The following is a 17,149-nucleotide window of genomic DNA, read 5'->3' as shown; positions in this document are numbered from 1 at the left end:
CGCTGCCTTGAGCAGGAGGTTGGATTAGCTGACCTCTGGAGGTCCCTTCTGGCCTAAATTACAGGATGATCATTCACGGTGCGATAAAGACTCTCATCCCAGGAAGAGTTCTGACTGAACTCAACTTTTTTAGCTTATCCTGTGAACTGCTATTCAGCAGAGCTGTAAAGCATTCATTCTTTTCTGCTCTGTCTTTTGGAAGTTCCAGTCATGGAACACCATCTACTTTTTGATCACTGATGTTCAGGACAGATTTCAATTATGAACATACAATGATGTACAATTATTTCTCTTAATAACAATGCTTGTTCAAACACTTTTATTTAAAATCCAGTTTACCTTTCAGGATGCAGTGACAGCCCTGTTAGCTAGGACCACTGCCCAGCTGGAAGCAGTAGAGAGAGAGCTGGCAGAAGAGAGAGTGAAACTCGAGTACACGGAGGAGGAAATCCTAGAGATGGAAAGAAAGGAAGATCAGGCAGAGGCTATCTCAGAAAGGTAAAAACAGAAGCTTAAGTACTTCATGAAATAGCTGAGTGGTGTTTACACTGTGGTTGTGGTCTAAAATACAGCAATAGACATAGCAGATCCTTATTCTGAGGTATGCTCACTGTTAGTGTTAAGGGTATAAAATGTTGCTTCATGTGATGATATGCAAACCAAAATAAATCTCACTTAAATTGCTAGCTGAGTTTGTAGGACTTGTAATTTGGGGAGTGGGAAAGCATTTTTAGAGCAAACAGAAAATTTGCTAGGAATGTGCTGTAATGGTTTACAACAATACAAAGGTACTTAACAATTTTGTAGTCATATGGGAAAATATCAAAGGATTTTTTTTCTTTTTTTGAGTAAAGTAGGAAGGATGATTTTTGCCATGGAAGGTGTTTGCTTTTCTGTATATCTGCAGAATATCTGCAGAAATGCAAATGGATTATGTTCTTCCTTTTGAAAAGTTTGTATTTCTACTGCAGAAATAATGTTCTAAAATGATAAACTGGCTTGGATATTGAAATATATAAATGCTACGCAGAATTTCATGCTTTTTTCGTGTCTAAAAAATCCTTGTAATGTTCTGACTATAGGAGCTGGCAAGCAGAATCTGTTGACAGTGGATGTAGTAATTGCACCCAAACTAGTCCTCCTTACCCAGAACCATTCTGCGGGGATTCATTATCTGGACATATGTTTGCAAGTCAAGCGGGCCAGTACAGTTCTGGAAAAATGCAACCTCCGCCACTAAAGGTAATGAGAGAAGACACTGCAGGGCCACGATGTCCAGCATGCACACAGTGCGTTATGGCTACTTGTTGAGTTCAAGCATAAATTGATCAGGAGAAAATCTGACATTAGCAACTCCGTATGAGCACTGCCTTCATAAGAGCGGTGTGCCTTTTGGCTTGTCAAAAATGCCCTCTTCAAGGCTCTTTTTTTGTTTTGTTCGTTATACATTTTCTGGAGCGAATTAGTCTTGTACACCAAAAGATGAGCTATTTTCACTGCTGCTATTTCCAGGCTGTAAATGTGCATTTGTAACAGTGACTGTGTTGATTTGAAATCATCACAGAAAAGGTCATGTTCAAATTCAAGTGCTTCTAAAAATAAGAATGCCTGAAAGAATTGTGGAAAAAAAGCTCAATGTTTTAACAGTATTACTGTTTAAGTGTTACAATGAATACAGTTGAAATTTTCAGAACTAATATGCCCAAACTGATTTATTTAAATCTTTTGTATCCAAGATATGAGATACTGAGGCTTAAATCAGCACACTTCCATTGCAGTAAAGGAGCTTAAGCTCTTTGTATTGCCTTTTGGGGAGATCATACTTCTTGTTGAATAATGAGTTATCTTAAAGTTTGGAGGCTTTGGTAGAGTAGTGTGTGTCTTCTGTATTCCCAAATATTTTGGTGTTCCTGTATCATTGTTTCAACAGTCTTTCAGTTACCTTCTGATGTATTCCTTGTCTTTTTTTTGAATTTCTCCAGTTTTAAGGTTATTCCTTCTTTAGAATCACCTTGCCTTTTTTTTCCCCCACTGCAAAAGAAGATCAAGTAGCAGCTTGGTTAGTGCTGAAGAGTTGATGCTGAATGCAGTCTTTGTGTTCTGCATTTTTAAAATGAGTCTCATGATGTTTTGTGTTACAGCAAAAGCTTTTTAAAACTAATCTTACATTTTTGAATGATCTTGTTTTAAAATTTTCTGAAATTAGGAGATTTATCCTCTGTTCTCTGTACTCATAATAATTTCATCATAGCTAACAGTGAATTGCTTACTTCTGATATTGTTGAAAAGTCTGGTTGGTTTTGGTGTAGGAGAAAATAAGTTTTTTTTTTTTTTTTTAAATTTCTTCACTGAAATTTTAGGTGGATAAGGAAACTAACACTGAGGATCTGTTTCCTGAAGAAGTTGCTGTTCTTCCAAAAGAGAGAACTAGCCGCAGACCGCGAGGTTCTGCTTTTGTTCGTAGTAGCACTATTGTTCGTTCCCAGACCTTCTCGCCTGGAGCACGAAGTCAATATGTTTGCAGAGTGAGTAAGACTTTTTTTTTTAAAAAAAAAAAAAAAAAAGGGAGGGGAGAGGGGGCAGGGAAAGGGACTCGTATGTATAGGAAAACAGATTCAAGTAAGGTGTATATTTTTGTTATTTTTTTCCTAAAATTTGGATTGTATTTATAAGAAACAGATACTGCTTTTTTAAACTAATGAGTAATCTTTCATTGAATGTAAACTAATATTAGAGTGGGAAAGAGATCCCTTAGCTCTGTTTCTTTATTTTTAAGAATTTAATCCTTAATCTATTTCTATTAAAATTTAAGAGCCTGTGATATATTAGGCCTTAGGCTCCTTCCCAGGCAACCCAAGATGTTAGGCTAGAATGATTCGTCTGACAGAGATACAGTCATCTCTCTGCTGTCTAATGAGGTGTATAAACAGCTAATATAGGAGCCATGTTTAACTTTCAGGTGTGTAGAGTTTGGGAAAAGGAGATTGATTGCCTAATCTTATGATTATTGCATAAATCCACTTAGGAATTTTTTGTTGCTGTTGTGAATGTTGTAGTCATAGGATGCCTGCTACAGTGGGACCTTTTTGAGGATTCTTGAGTGCTGCCCTGGTGCAAGCAATTGAGAACTGGTGAAACAATTTTCATGCTCATGCTGAGTCATTGCTATGTTTGACTCCAAAGGCTTATAAACATTATTGCAGAGTCAATGCTGCTGTATTTTGCTATATTAGACTTTGCTATATTAGTAGAATGCAAATAGTAGTAATTGTACACTCTTCATAAGCTTTTGAGATCTTGAGTTTGAAAATGTGGCAATGATTTTTAACACTATTTCCTTACGAAACATAACATACATTTTTCCTAAACCAAAAATCTGCTGTTCTTTCCTTTTTGTTAATTATGTTGCACACAGTGTGTCTATGGCCCAATTTAAATTCTTCAGTGTGTTTTCCCAATTCCGTAACCGTTCATGACATACAGAAGTGTAAGACCCTTACGTACTGGAACAAAGATGATGTAATAGGGAAAGAATATTAAACAGTACGACCTCATCTAATAATGGATCCAGTTTTACTTAAAATCAGAGGAAAGAAAGAGGGAGATGGTATAGTTTATGCCCATTACAGTATATGCCTTAGAAAAAAAGCATTAATGCCTTTAAGACCTCTCCCCCCCCCTTTTTTTGCTTTAGGTTACATTACCTTGGATAGTTAGTAGAATGATTGATCAAATACAAGACCATTTCAGAACATTATTTTAGATAAAACTCAAAAGAAAAACAGTCTAGTTTTCTGAATGTAGATGACCTTGTAAGCATCCTATGTTTTCAATATCTTTTCTAATTAGCTGTATCGCAGTGACAGTGACAGTTCAACTCTGCCAAGGAAGTCACCTTTTGTCCGGAATACGTTGGAAAGGCGTACTTTACGGTATAAGCAGGTATACTTAGGAAGCTCTTTTAAAATTTTTATTACGTTTTATCAAATTGTTAAGACAGTAATACTTTTATACCTAAGCTTTAGATGTCTGTAGGTATATTCTGGTATGTTTTGAAACATTTGGAGCTTCTGTAGTGTTATTAGTTGGGAGGAAAGAGTTTTTTGGTTTGTGGGGTTTTGTTTTGTTTTTTTAGCTAAAAGGGGGAGATTGATAAGTGAAATATAGTTGTGAGCAATTGCTGAGGAAAAGAAAAGGTGTGGCTGATGTGATAGTTTAACAGACACTGAATTTGTATTGATTTAGATAACAAGTTTGTTAAATCTTAAAAAACTGGTTTATGCAGGCTGCAGACCCACGGAAGTGTATGGGAATGTCACAGAAGAAATCTTGGTACCCTCCCAAGCAGCCTAGCAACCCTTAAATTTTAAGGCTCAAGTGCTTAGAAATTAATAGGTCAAGTTCTCCTTTCCACCCACCCTTCTCTCAGCAGAACAAGTGGACAGAGGAGGAAAGCATTTCATTCCTTGTGAATCAATGGCCAGTGCAGTTGAGCCTGATAGGCAGAGGTTAATTTCTTGCCGGTGTAGGCAAGCAGAAATTCATTCCCCCCCCCATTTTTATTCAGAAAGTATCTTAAATCCAGTACTGAATAAAAATCATGAAGTGAGAATTCATTGTTTGTTACAGTATTCTTTCATACTATGTTTTTATCAGGTTTTCATATTACATCATTGTCAGCATAACATAAAAGTTTAGTCCATAAACTTAAATAATTTAAGTATTTATAAGCTGAAAGGAATAAAAAGAAGTAGTAGAAAGACTTGTTTGGAAAGCTTTATCTACGAACAGAAAACCCTTAAAGCTAGTTAACTTTTCACTGTGGGATATGAATAATCTCTCCAAAACTTTGTGTCAAGGAAAGCTTCCATATGGGAGTAAATGCATAAAATGTATGTCCTATGTAGCTAAAAAACAGGCTAGTGCACCATGCTGAGAGTAATGTATTGTGCATTTATTTGAATCCTAATAACTTAGCAGTCCTGCAGATCGTCTTTGGCTGAGCTTATGGCAAGGACATCCCTAGACCTGGAGCTGGATCTCCAGGCATCCAGAACTAGACAGAGACAGCTGAACGAGGAGATATGTGCTTTAAGAGAGCTGAGGCAGCGTCTGGAAGATGCTCAGCTCAGAGGGCAGACTGATCTACCCCACTGGGTCCTTCGAGATGAGCGATTCCGAAATTTGTTGAAAGAAGCGGAGAGGCAGGTATGGTAGCACGAATCGGGCACTTAACACTTTAAGAAATTTTTAATGCAGAAGTTTCTGGATTGTGAAAACACCTGTAAAGAGCTGTGTTTCAGAGCTTCTATAATATGGAGTATTTCAAACAATTAATGTTGCTTCTATATTCTTGTAGTTGTCATAGTGAAAATGTGATTGCATTATTACCAAACCGTGTATTTAGTGGAAGACAGTTACTGGAGAATGGTATCATTTGCTGTGTCAATAGTTGTTCTGTAAGATTCTGTGCAAAACATTGGTATTTTACCAATTGGTGTTGGTATGGTATTTTAAAGTATTTCCTTGGTGTTTTTTCAGTTTTAGATATTATTATTGGAACTTCAGCAATTTACCCTCTGAAATCAATTTTGCTGGTTTCATGTCCACTTTTTACAAGTATTTGGAGTATTCTTTAAGGGTTCAGTTTTTTCCTTTCCTTGGGAAGGAAAGTATAAGCAGAAAGTAGCAAAAACTGTAAAATAAACAATATTTCCACTGGATTATAAGAGACAAAGAATGAGCTATCTTTAATTTTAAGGTCTTGTTTGATCAATCCAAGGGCAATAAATTTCATTAATTGAATATTAAGAACATTAAGAGATGAAACAATCCTGTCAGACTTTTGAGTGTATGATTCTCAGATTGCCTCTTTCAGAAAACATACTTGTGTGATTTTACAGTGATGAGTGAAAAAGAACATTAATTTAACCTAGGCGGTGGTTCTGTTTTATTCATGCACATGATCACTTTTAGTATTATGTTCTCATTACTTGTTTTCAGACAAGGCAGACCAAATTTGAACATCACCAAGAACAAGCAGCTGAAAAAATGCTCAAGAAAGCATCAAAAGAAATATATCAGCTGCGTGGGCAAAACCAGAAGGAGCCTATTCAGGTGCAGACTTTCAGGTAAGTGGTGATGTGTACTTGAAGTAGCATAGCAACAGTTCATTCCAGAGATTAATGCTTCTTGAAGTGTCTAACTTGAATTCCTAGTGTTTTGTATATAGCCAGTAATTTTTATCTGTATGTTGATTTGGACACATGACTTTCCTTTGAGCTATTTGTAAAGGTATTTGTAAATTTGTAAAATTGCAGTGTTACAGTTCTGAAAAACACATCATATACAAAAAAAGTCTTCAAGTGCACACGTAGCTTAGGTAATAATAAGCAGCCTAAGCTGTAAGAATTAAGTGCAAATGGTATGATAGTTCTTCAGTGCCAGCCTGTGAGCATAAATAGTTTTGTTTAATGTTACATGTACATTATGTTATAACATATATATGTTATAATGTTATATGTATTACTAGTTACACTCTCTCCCTAAAAATTATTCCTTGATGTTCTAGCTGTTCTCTCAAGAAAACTTTTTTCTGTGCCTTACTTCCTATTTCATCTGTGTTCACCTGCTCTGTGTCCCCGCTTAGTTCTGTTCTTTACAAGAATTTATTTGGTCTACAAATGCCATGATAAACATTATTGTATTGTTCAGAGGAAGATTTTTACTACTTGAGAAATACAGTCTTTTTGCTTTTATTCATCAAAACACTAGGAGTAAGCAAATGTTACTAATACAGTAAGTACTTGAGGGAACACTCAGCCAGAACATTACGTTAGATTACCTAATCCAGTATTCTAATTTTTTAGAACTTTTTTTTACTGGGCATACTGAAATAGAAAAGCTGTCTGTCCTTTAATATATTTTTTTGTTTGAATTATGATAGAACAGGAAAGTTTCTTCTTATAGAGAGATGGAGAGGAAGTCAGAGGAGTAGAAATTGTAGGGTTGTTTTACTAGTTTATATTTCTGGTAATAAGAGTTTTTTTATGCTTTGTCTACGGAGATGTAAAAAGACATGGCAAAATGAATAAAATGATAGATGTAGAAAATGAAGCAAAAGCTGTTTTTTCTTGTTTAAATTCTTACCTTTTGTGTACACTTACCCATTTTTATGACACTTACTTTACTGCATGTACTGCATGTGCTGTTTGCTCAGTAAAGAAGTGAAAAGACGAATGTCCTTTTTTTTTTCTTTGTAGACAGTATTGCAAAATGTGAAAGGGTGAACTTTTCATTACAGAAGCGGCTTATGCAGGTCTTGACCTGTGAAACTTTTTTAAATCAAACTGTTACTGATGTCAAATAAGTTGTATTAAGCTTTTATCTAAATTTTCAATAGTAACAACTGTGTTCATTTTCAAGGGAGTATTTCTAAAAGTATACAGAGTTGTAAGTTTTTTGTGAGTTTCTTAAACTACATAGGTGGCAAATAGTAAGCACTAACCCCGGCATAAAGAAATAGGGTTTGGTAAAGGCTAAGAGAGGGAAATATATGTATATATTTGATTGACTTCCTTTTTATGTGCTTTTTTCAATCACAGAGAGAAGATAGCTTTTTTTACAAGACCAAGGATTAACATACCTCCTCTGCCAGCTGATGATGTATGATGTGTTGCATTGTAAACATGAAGTATTTATCGCTTTTATTTTAATGAAGTTATTAGATTAGCGAAGTTTCTTTAAAAAAAAGTGCAAAAGCTAATATACACATTTTGTAAAAAATAAAAAAAGTAAAAAAAGTAAAAGTAAACAAAAACATATATATAAATATATATATACATATATATATTTTATAATAGTGACTGCAACAAGGCTTGGTTTTTCCTTGTTGTAAAATTGACATCTCTGAAGACAACTTATTTTATAAAAGATCGACTATCCTGTTAAGAGCGTGTACAGTTTTTATGCTGTTTTATTTGACTTAAAGGCTGGAAGACAGAAACAAAGTGAGTTCAGGCAAATTCACTGTAGTGTAATTTATTTATAGTGCCTTTTTTCCTTGAAGGAAAATACCTACTTTAAGATGTATTTTAAGACTGAAATTTTGTTCTTCAGTATTTGTCATACAGTAGAATGGAACCATTGAGCTGGTTTTGTTTCTGATACCTGAAAAGAAAATACTATATTCTAAAATTGTCACTTTTTTCAGCTTTATTATCTGTAGCTTATTATGTACATTGTATCCTTTAGCACTGTCTGTGTTATAGCAAAATATTATCACCTGCAATGTGCTTAACACTGAGTAGAAGTGATGTTAAACATTGCAGAACTCATTTGCATGTTCTTACTGTGCACTAATAGATTGTTTTCATTTCAGTTGTGTCTAAAATATCTTTATATTCTTAACTAGATTCTCAGTTTAAACGGAGGAAGGAAAAGGGTGGCAGGTCTTTGTTTTGTTGTTTAATGAAGAAGGATTTAACAAACATTGTGAGCTGGTTGTATGGAAAAACTGCTGATGGAATATATAGCATTTTTGCAGTTTTAAAAATTCTAGTCTGATTATGGAAAACATACGTGCTAATTTCAGAAATCAGCTGCCATAATAAGGCTGCTTAAACACATGTTCATCTTATAGCATATGCTTTGAGGTTACTACATGTGAGTTTTGTTGAGCAGTGACACTTTTCAGAAACGAGGTGTATAATTCAGGAAGACATAGCTTACTTGATTGGTAGTTGGACCAGCTAAAATCAGGTAGGAAATAATTTTACTTGTGACCGTTCGTTGTAGTGAAAGACTGTCGCCCTAAATTCCCGAGAATGCCAGTTTTGTGTCCTTGCATCCTGCAAATATGTAAAAATACTTCTTACTAAGCTACTATAATAGAGTTTCTCATATTTTCTAATTATACATTACCTACAAAGAGAGGTGTCCAACACAAGAAATTGAAAATTTCTGGAAACACCCAGAAAGGAACATCATGCTGTCTGTTGATTAAAGGGATGTTACCAGGTCAAATTGTCTCCAGATTTTTATGTCGGGAAACCAAAACAGTAACGAGAACAAAAACCTCTGACCAATAGAATATGTTCAAATATTTTACAAATGAGTAAGCGTTATTTGTGAGTGTCAGGAGCTTGTACAGTGTTATGAAGTTGAAGATCATGAAAACCCAGTGGTGAAACTGAATTACTTTTATTGCTTTATCCAAGCTGAGGCAAAAAATTGTGAGAAAAAAATTTGTAAATCTAAGTCATTAATCAGCCACTGTGATCAACAACATTTAATTTTAAGGTAGTACTCCCTGTTTAATGGTTTGGCCTATGATCATTATAAGCATTGAGTAATTTGATTGCATAGCAATATATGTGAAATTAAAATATATATAACATTTATCATGCTAACCATCCTGGCATCTCTGTGCTTACCAATGAGTGTTGGTAGGTGTGTATTGGATTCCTCTGACTGAACTAGAGATACTCAGAAACTATGCAGATAAAACCAAATAAATTACGGAATAAATTGTTAGTGTTTGGGTAAAAGTCTAGGAGCAGCAAACTTTTCAGCTCTCGTTACTTGAAAAAGATCAGTTAGTCAGGATTTCAGATGCCTCATTTTAAGGATGGACAACACTGTGTTACCCTGAATGTGGTCAAATACTGGAAGAGGTTGCCTGGAGAGGTAGTGGCAGCTCCATCCGTGGAGATGTTAAGACTTGACTGGACACAGCCCTGAGCAACCTGCTCTAATTAGGCCTGTTTTGAGCAGGGGGTGGGCTGGGGGACCTCCCTTCCAGCCTCAGTTATTCTGAGACGGGATAGTGCTGGGGCAGTGTCTGATGGTCTGTTTGGTAGGGTTTCTGTTGATGTTTTAAAATAGTGACCGCTGTACGACGTCATCGGTATATTCTGTGAGTCTGTGATTCTGACTGCTGTAATGAGTTCTGCTTTGATGTGGTAATGAGTTATTATATTCAGTATTCATCTCTCTTGTTTTTGTCACAGTTCTGTATGATTGTGTCATTTTTTTTATTATTTGAAAGTATTTCTTCTACAAAATAAAATAATTTGCTATAAATGGAAATAGAGTTTTGTTCTGTACCACAATAGAAGACGTTGTTTGGCTAGTTTATATTTACCACATTCACAATGCTTTCATAACAAAATTTTGTGTAACACTGACATTTAATAGAATGTAATGAATTTTTAAATAATAGCAGAAGAGAGAGAATCTGTGAAATCAGAGAATTTGAAGAGGTTACACTGAAGAACTGAAATAGATCCAGAGTGACGGGGGGGCAGGTATATTTCCCCATGTGCTTTGGCACTCTTGATAAGCTGACCACTGCATCAAAGGCTGTATGTATGTATGTACAGATTTCTGGAATTTACGGGTAGTTCCACTTGGGATACTCTGAACTGTCTTTTTTTCTAACAGAAGTTAAATTTGTATTTTGTAGTTGTATATTGGAAATAACTTGATATTAGTATTTCCATAACATCTTACTGCTAATTTTCAGGTGGGAGCCACTCAAAAGAAATTTGGGTTCATTTTTTTAGGTTGATCTGCACTGCTGCTTTCACAAAGGGGAGATTAGACCTTGATAACTGCAGAAATACCGTTTTCAGTTTCCCTCTGCTACCCTAAGATGCAGGAACACGGAGGAAATTGTAGCACAGATATATGACTCTCTGTCCAGTATTTGCAAGGCATTGAGAGTATGAGTTCAGGTTATTTTTAAACTGTCTGCTAGGAATAGTCATTTGGAATAGCAACAGTGTCTTGCTGCCATCGGGATCAACAGCAACAGTTAAAATGGGTATGTTGGTGTGGGTGCTCTGTTATAAGAATAAACTCGTGTGTGCATTTCTTGATGCAGTTCTTGTAAGCCCTTTACAACACTTTAAGGTAAGTGCTGTGTAAAGAGAGCAAATGCTTTTTTTTAGGAATTAGGTGTATATATGTAGGCTGTTATTTTGCTTTCAGCTGGATGTAAAACTCCTGTGAATTATGTTTTTAGGAAACAAGCCACTTTGTTGCTTGTTTTGAATACAGTCTAAGCTAAAGGGGGATGTATCTCTGAAAGGAGAAAAATATGTTTACAGAGATTTGAAGGACTTCGGAAAACTGCAGGCTAGCAAACTCAAAAACAATCTTTTCCAAAGCATCACATAAACAGTATTTTCTTTTTCATGAGACTACTCAATTGAGTAAATATAATAAAATACAAAGAGTAAAGTTGATTTGTAGGAAGTTTTTGAACTCTGTGAATGTCAATTAAATTATTTACTAGTACTTTGAAAAATGTTAATATAAACCATTTTGTGTTTATTCTATTTTTTTGTAGTCTGTCAAAGTTCAACATACATATCTAGGTTATAGAATATCAGTTTCTACATTGAATTATGTATTTATCCCTTTAGTCTATTTGCAGTCAGACTAGCAAGCTAAAAGAATACATCCAGCAAGAGGCTGGATGAATTTGGCTGCGGTAATAGACAAGAGAAAACTAGGAAATGAATTTAGAAGTTCTGTCTGGGAAAAAATGGAGGGTTGAGAGCCGCTTGCTCTTTTAATTAGTGCTACAAATTACTATTCCATGTCTAGGATATGGTTTTAGCGTCGTATAAGGTGTGTCCTGTAGCACAGAAATGCCCAAATGTAAATGTTCAGGTCTGACCAATTAAATGCTCCTTGCTGTTTTCCTTATTTCCCTCTCATAACCTGATTAAGGAAAATTGCAGATACATTAACGAAAGAAAATTAATTGAGTGCTCGGTTTTGTTTAACTTCCTCTACAGAATTCAATTGCCGTATTAATATTGGTTTCAATGGGAGCAGGCAGCAGGCAACACTGACAGGATGTTAGGACTTTTCTATCAATTTTCCACACCTAACTGACGCAGTTAGAATGAGCCTGCGGCAGTTGCTGGTTAATGAATGATGATGAGAGATTTGCAGTACTGTGTGCGCGGGTCATAGGCAAATCCCTTTACTAAAAGGATGCTCCAGAAGGGTTTAGGGGGGAAGGGATCTTCAGGTGATGCAAGCTAAGTGCTGAAATTTCCTAGTAAAATCTAAAACGTGGCTTCTGGCTGGAGTATCGTGTCAGAAATAAGGAGTGCAGGAACTTTTCTGCAGCCCAAAGCCAAAATTTGGAGGAGCCACGCAGCCACTCTGAGAAAACAACAGTTTGTACACCGCGTATCACCCAGCTAGATCTGTTGGGCCAGACTGTTTGCGTAGTGCATCCATAAATACCTGTCCACAGAAACCGGGACACAAATATCTTCCAGAACTATGCCCCTTGTCTTTGAGGTGAGTGGAAACCACATGTGCCTTCTCCGTGGCTCATTCCTATTTCCATGCGTGCCTGTGCAGGATTTCCCTCTACCGAGCTGTTGCATCTGCTTGGTAATACAAAACACTGCACTGAATGCCCTTAAGGGTAAAACCGATTTGCACAATATTCAAATAAGGGAAAAATAAGCAGTAAGATAAGTGTCCTGATACAAAACATAACATTTCAGGTGTACAAACATGCTCAAGTGTTTATACTATGTCTTCAAAAGAACAGCTATAAACTCTGCATTTATGAATGTAACCCTAGAGGGTCATACAAAGTTAGTACAATCAGAACTTTTGAAATTACTCTTCTGTTGTAGAACTCAAAGATACACTGTAAACTATACTGAAAAATCTAAAAAATAATGCTTTTGAGGTGTAACATACTGTTAACCAAAATATGGAAGTCAGGACAATTGCTTTTTTTAAACAAAACATTTTAGGATGTTCTGGTTTTGAAATATTTCAAGGGAAAATTTAACTTAAAAGTTTTGCAAAGAAAGAATCAGCTGACATATAAGAGGGTCTTTCAAACTAGCAGCTGCACTGAAGAAAAGGCAGAAGACTGCAGGAGGGGTGGAGGGATGCAGGCATGGAAATACAAGGAAGGTGAAGTAAAGGCAGCAGAAGGACTAAACCTTTGAATCATTCAGGCTTGCAAAGCTTGAATGTGGTACACAGAAGTCAGTCTGGATAAGCTTGAAATGAAGCACTGGGAGAAGGAAAAATGCAAGGGAAGACGAAATTTCAGTTTGTCTCCTTTCCAAGCTACTGTGATTATGTATTTCATAAAGATGAAAGAAAATAATTGTGACACCTGGAGATAGCTGCCATGTCAGTAAGACTACTTAATTTGCATGCAATGTACTTCCTACTATGCTTTTTCCTCATGAAAAACGCATTTGTTATTGCTGTTGAAAAAAAACACTATAAACCCTCTTAAAAATAATCAGGTCAAGGGGGGGCAAAAAAGGCAGTAAGTGTTCTAATGGTCACAAAATACATAGGGAAGAGTAAACAAGCTTTCAGTTTAATCCTGCAGGATTACAAACTGGTCTGTCTCTCTCTGCCTCCGTCCCCTATCAGATATCCTATAGACGGAGGATGCAGTCACATGATTGTTACTGCTTCCTCCCCATGACATCATTGCTTTTGCAGCCGTACCACCAAAGAAAGGATGCTATTAAAATCTTGGGACTGGGCTAAATGATGTTGCATTGCAGGTAAGCATCATAATTCTTGAAAAATTAATTTGCCAGTTGCTCCCCTGCTGCCATCCCCGAGCTCTAGCTCTGTTGGGCAGAGTTTGTGCTAGAAAATAAAGCAAACAGTTTCTGTGCAAGCAGAGGGTTTGCAGGTGCAGAAGCTGCTTGCTAGCTCCTTACTGATCTTCCGGCTGACATCTCCAGTAGAAATGCTGCCAGCTGGAGCTTTAAAGCTGAAGAAGGCCCGTTGTCCGTGTATTTTGATACGGGGTCCTTCATGCGTCTGCTAAATTCTCTATTTACATGAGCAGCCATCATTCAGTCATGCAGAGGGAGAACAGCAATATTGCTTTGGTTATGTTCCTGTTTTTTCCTGGATGCCTAAAGGAAGAGCGATAGGTGTTAGAGATGTGTCTAAGCTTAAAAAGGAATGAGGATTAACTTGCTTAGGGGGTTAGCAGATGTATTTGTGGAAAGAGGATTTTCCTTTATTATTAACTTTTGCTGACATGGTTTGAGAGTACCTAGTCCGGCAAGTTTCTTACATAATTTGCTGTAATATAAGATAGGTTTTGTTTGTCATCCAACATAAGCAAGAAAAAAATATTTTCCAGGAAGGACATATGAGATGACAGGCAGATTTTTACTTCTTACACAAAATGCCAGTCATGAAAATATTGAAAAATCTGCACAAAATGGATTTTTCGGACTGCTGGTATCTATCTAGCAAAGTCCAGAATCTCTTTTCTTTTTTCTGCTAGAGGAGTTTAATTAGGTACTCTACACAATATACAAATATATAAAGACATATTTAGAGAGAAAGTATGTTGAGTTTTACATGGACTTTTTTTCTGGATTGCCTTTTATTTACTTTCGCTTTATATTGTTTTTTTATTTGTTAATGCAAATGCTAGAATGCAAGAGGCTTAATTCATTTATGAGCCTCAACCAGTCAGAAAAAGAAAATTATCCTGGTTTTATACGTTAAGAATTCTGATGAATAATTTTTTGCCTCTGCTGGAGAATGGAGGATGACTCAGCCACAGCAGCGTCAGGCAGACAGTCAGGTGACTTTTCACTCACAGTATACAGGAAGTTTTTATTCTTGAAAATCCCATCCTTTGTTCAAATAGTTTTTTCCCTTTATTGAAAAATCTGACAATTTGCCCTGTATAGGGTCTCTGTTTGAACACTTACATACTTGCGGGGGAGATTTCAGATGTCTGTTGAAGTGCGTTGCCTGTCCTAGCGAGAGATGAATTCTGGGTTCATGTGATGCGGCATGCAACTGTCGCAGAATGCAGAAGTGTGCCAAGTCTCGCATGTTCTGAAGTTGAAAGCGATCGAGCAAAAAGGACTACGGTTCTTCAAGCTGTATATAGCAAAAGGGTAACTAGGTGGGGAAACAGAAATCTAAACTGGAAAAGAAAAAAGGCAATTTCCCTCCTTTAGAGACCTGTTTTTCAGCACTGAGGCACAAAAGTGATAGAAATACAGATCTGAAGGTCATATTATGAGAACATAGTAAGAGTGGTATTCTGGTGGTGCCACTTTTGAGTGTGTGGCTTTTTTTTTTTTTTTTTTTTTTTTTTTTTAACTTGCTCTGAAACATTGAGAGAACTGTTGAGCCAGTTCTTCCTGGCACCTAGAAGTGTGCTGATTTATATTCCTGTTCACAGTACACACTGACACTTGGCAGTTTGTTCATATGAAGCACCCACTAGAATTGCCACCTGTATGTTTTACAAGCATAAACTGCTTCACCCCCATCTGGGACCATGTTTATATTCCGCAGTGAAATGTATACAAAGCAGAAGTGCTCCTGGTCTTCTGATCCAAGTCAGGTGTTTTTTTGAGCAAAAATGACAAGGTACCACTCTAATTTCTGGGGCAACTCAGATAGCGGTTTAGGGACTTGCGTCCTTAATATCTAACAACATGACCTTGAAAATCCCTGATCAGACTATACCCCCCTGGAAGCACTGAGGCTGAGGAGGTGCGTCAGCTTTGAATGTGGACGTGTGGTGGGCAGACCTAGCACTCAACATCTGGGAACATGAGGAATTTCCTCTGCCTCGACAGAGCAGCGGCATCTGGAGACTCAGGATGTGTTTGGCTCATTTCACTGTGGGCACCTGGGTGAACTGGTTTCTGGTGGTGCCTTCTCTCTGCCGTGGAAGGTAGCGGCTGGTACCTTTTAAAACACAACTTGACGAGGAGAAGGAGACAGTGTTGGGGTGAAAGGTTTGCACCATCACTAGATCCTTCCTGTCTACATGGAGCAGAGGAGTGCCATAACCACCCCACTATAGGCACTGCTCCTTTTTAGAGGATTTTGAAAGCTAAGGATTCATTGGGCCAGATGGGAAAGTGAGTGAGATCGTGAGTGTAGCCTAGTGCTTACGCTGGGAAGGAGAAAGCCGCGAGGCTCTAACCCTGTTGGTGCCTGTGACATTTGCAGGCTTCAGGTAACATGGATGGAAGCCCCGGGCCCTGCCTTGCTGAGAGCAGTGGCAGAGCGACCCGGGTGGCCTCTCCCGTGCTGTGAGTCCTGCTGAGCTTGCTCTGGACTGCCTCACACTGAGTCCCCCTGCCTGCCCCGTATTGACCACCAGCGTTTAACGTGCAGTTCAGCATCGTGCTGTGTGTATCTAAAACTTAGGTGTTTTGGTGGTTAGCATCATGTAGCATAAGCCTCTCCTGGGTCTGGCCTGCTCTTAGCTCAACTTGGTGCATGACCTGCAAACAGCAGTGTAATGCTTGTAGGTACAAGTCCTTGTCCAGTTTGCTTTTGCCATCAGTTTCTACTTTGTAAGATGCCCCAGGTGTGTGTGTGTGTGTTGATTTTTCTGTTTAGAGAAACAGAACCAGGTTATAGAGTAGGAGTCTAATCAGCTTGTGGAGCCTACATACATACACAAGAAAAAACTATTGGGTTTTCTCAAATTTCTTTTGTAGTCTGTAGTCCAAAAAAACAAAAATCACATATAATTCACAGTTAATGCAAAATGGAAAACTCTGGCAACAGGACCATAGATCACTTTTCATAAAATGCTTAACCTGTTGCTCTCATACACATCACAAAGAAAGGGTTTCCCAGTCTTGCAGATGGGGTAACTTTCTTGCAGAGATATGAAGTAACTTGTCTACAAATGCACAGCAGATCAGCATCAAGAGCAGCAATAAAAGCCAGTGCCCTGTGTCCTGGAAAACATTGCCCTCTTCCCTGGTGAAAATGATTTGCTGCCTCCACTTCAGTCATAAGAAGAGACACAACAGAACAAATTAATGGCTTTTCTGATGCAGATATATTACTCTTATTGTAAGCTGAATCCTTAAAACCGTTTTCAGTGAGAGGTACAGCTAATGCCTGGTTGAGGGGAGAGTTTTTTAGGAGTAACTACAATCTAGGGTACCTCCCTTCTGATAGCGCAACTCTTTTCGCTCTGAATGTATTTTCTTTTTCATAGTCTTTGAGCACCGTATTTTCCTCCCTCAATCCAATCTTTTTCTAAGTGAAGGGATAAAAAAGCAGTCCCGAGAACTAAAATCTAGTGCTGTAAAGCTTGGCAGAGTATGGTGCAAACTAGGAC

General features: G+C 37.3%; 2 protein-coding genes across 5 annotated transcripts in view; both read left to right on the top strand.

The window, feature by feature from the left end:
* The window catches only part of WWC3 (WWC family member 3), a 104,671-nt gene extending 94,582 nt beyond the window's left edge, over positions 1 to 10,089 (top strand). For 2 of the 4 annotated variants that reach the window (XM_062601232.1, XM_062601226.1), the window contains exons 16-22: positions 347 to 498; positions 1,083 to 1,242; positions 2,361 to 2,525; positions 3,850 to 3,942; positions 4,978 to 5,208; positions 6,004 to 6,131; positions 7,605 to 10,089. In XM_062601232.1, coding sequence (XP_062457216.1) covers positions 347 to 498; positions 1,083 to 1,242; positions 2,361 to 2,525; positions 3,850 to 3,942; positions 4,978 to 5,208; positions 6,004 to 6,131; positions 7,605 to 7,671 — 996 coding nt within the window. In that variant the 3' untranslated portion in view covers positions 7,672 to 10,089. Of the gene's footprint in view, positions 1 to 334; positions 499 to 1,082; positions 1,243 to 2,360; positions 2,526 to 3,849; positions 3,943 to 4,977; positions 5,209 to 6,003; positions 6,132 to 7,604 lie in introns of all 4 variants that reach the window. The other 2 variants (XM_062601240.1, XM_062601219.1) reach the window with 2 other exon arrangements.
* Positions 10,090 to 13,507: 3,418 nt separating this feature from the next.
* Positions 13,508 to 17,149, top strand: part of CLCN4 (chloride voltage-gated channel 4) — a 45,382-nt gene continuing 41,740 nt past the window's right edge. Inside the window, exon 1 of the mRNA XM_062601208.1 lies at positions 13,508 to 13,574. The gene's annotated coding sequence lies outside the window, so the exon portion shown is untranslated. The remainder of the gene's footprint in view (positions 13,575 to 17,149) is intronic.

The sequence above is a fragment of the Rhea pennata genome, chromosome 1, assembly GCF_028389875.1.
Source record: "Rhea pennata isolate bPtePen1 chromosome 1, bPtePen1.pri, whole genome shotgun sequence".
Classification (NCBI taxonomy): Eukaryota; Metazoa; Chordata; class Aves; order Rheiformes; family Rheidae; genus Rhea; species Rhea pennata.
This window is presented reverse-complemented; position numbering and strand designations above follow the sequence as displayed.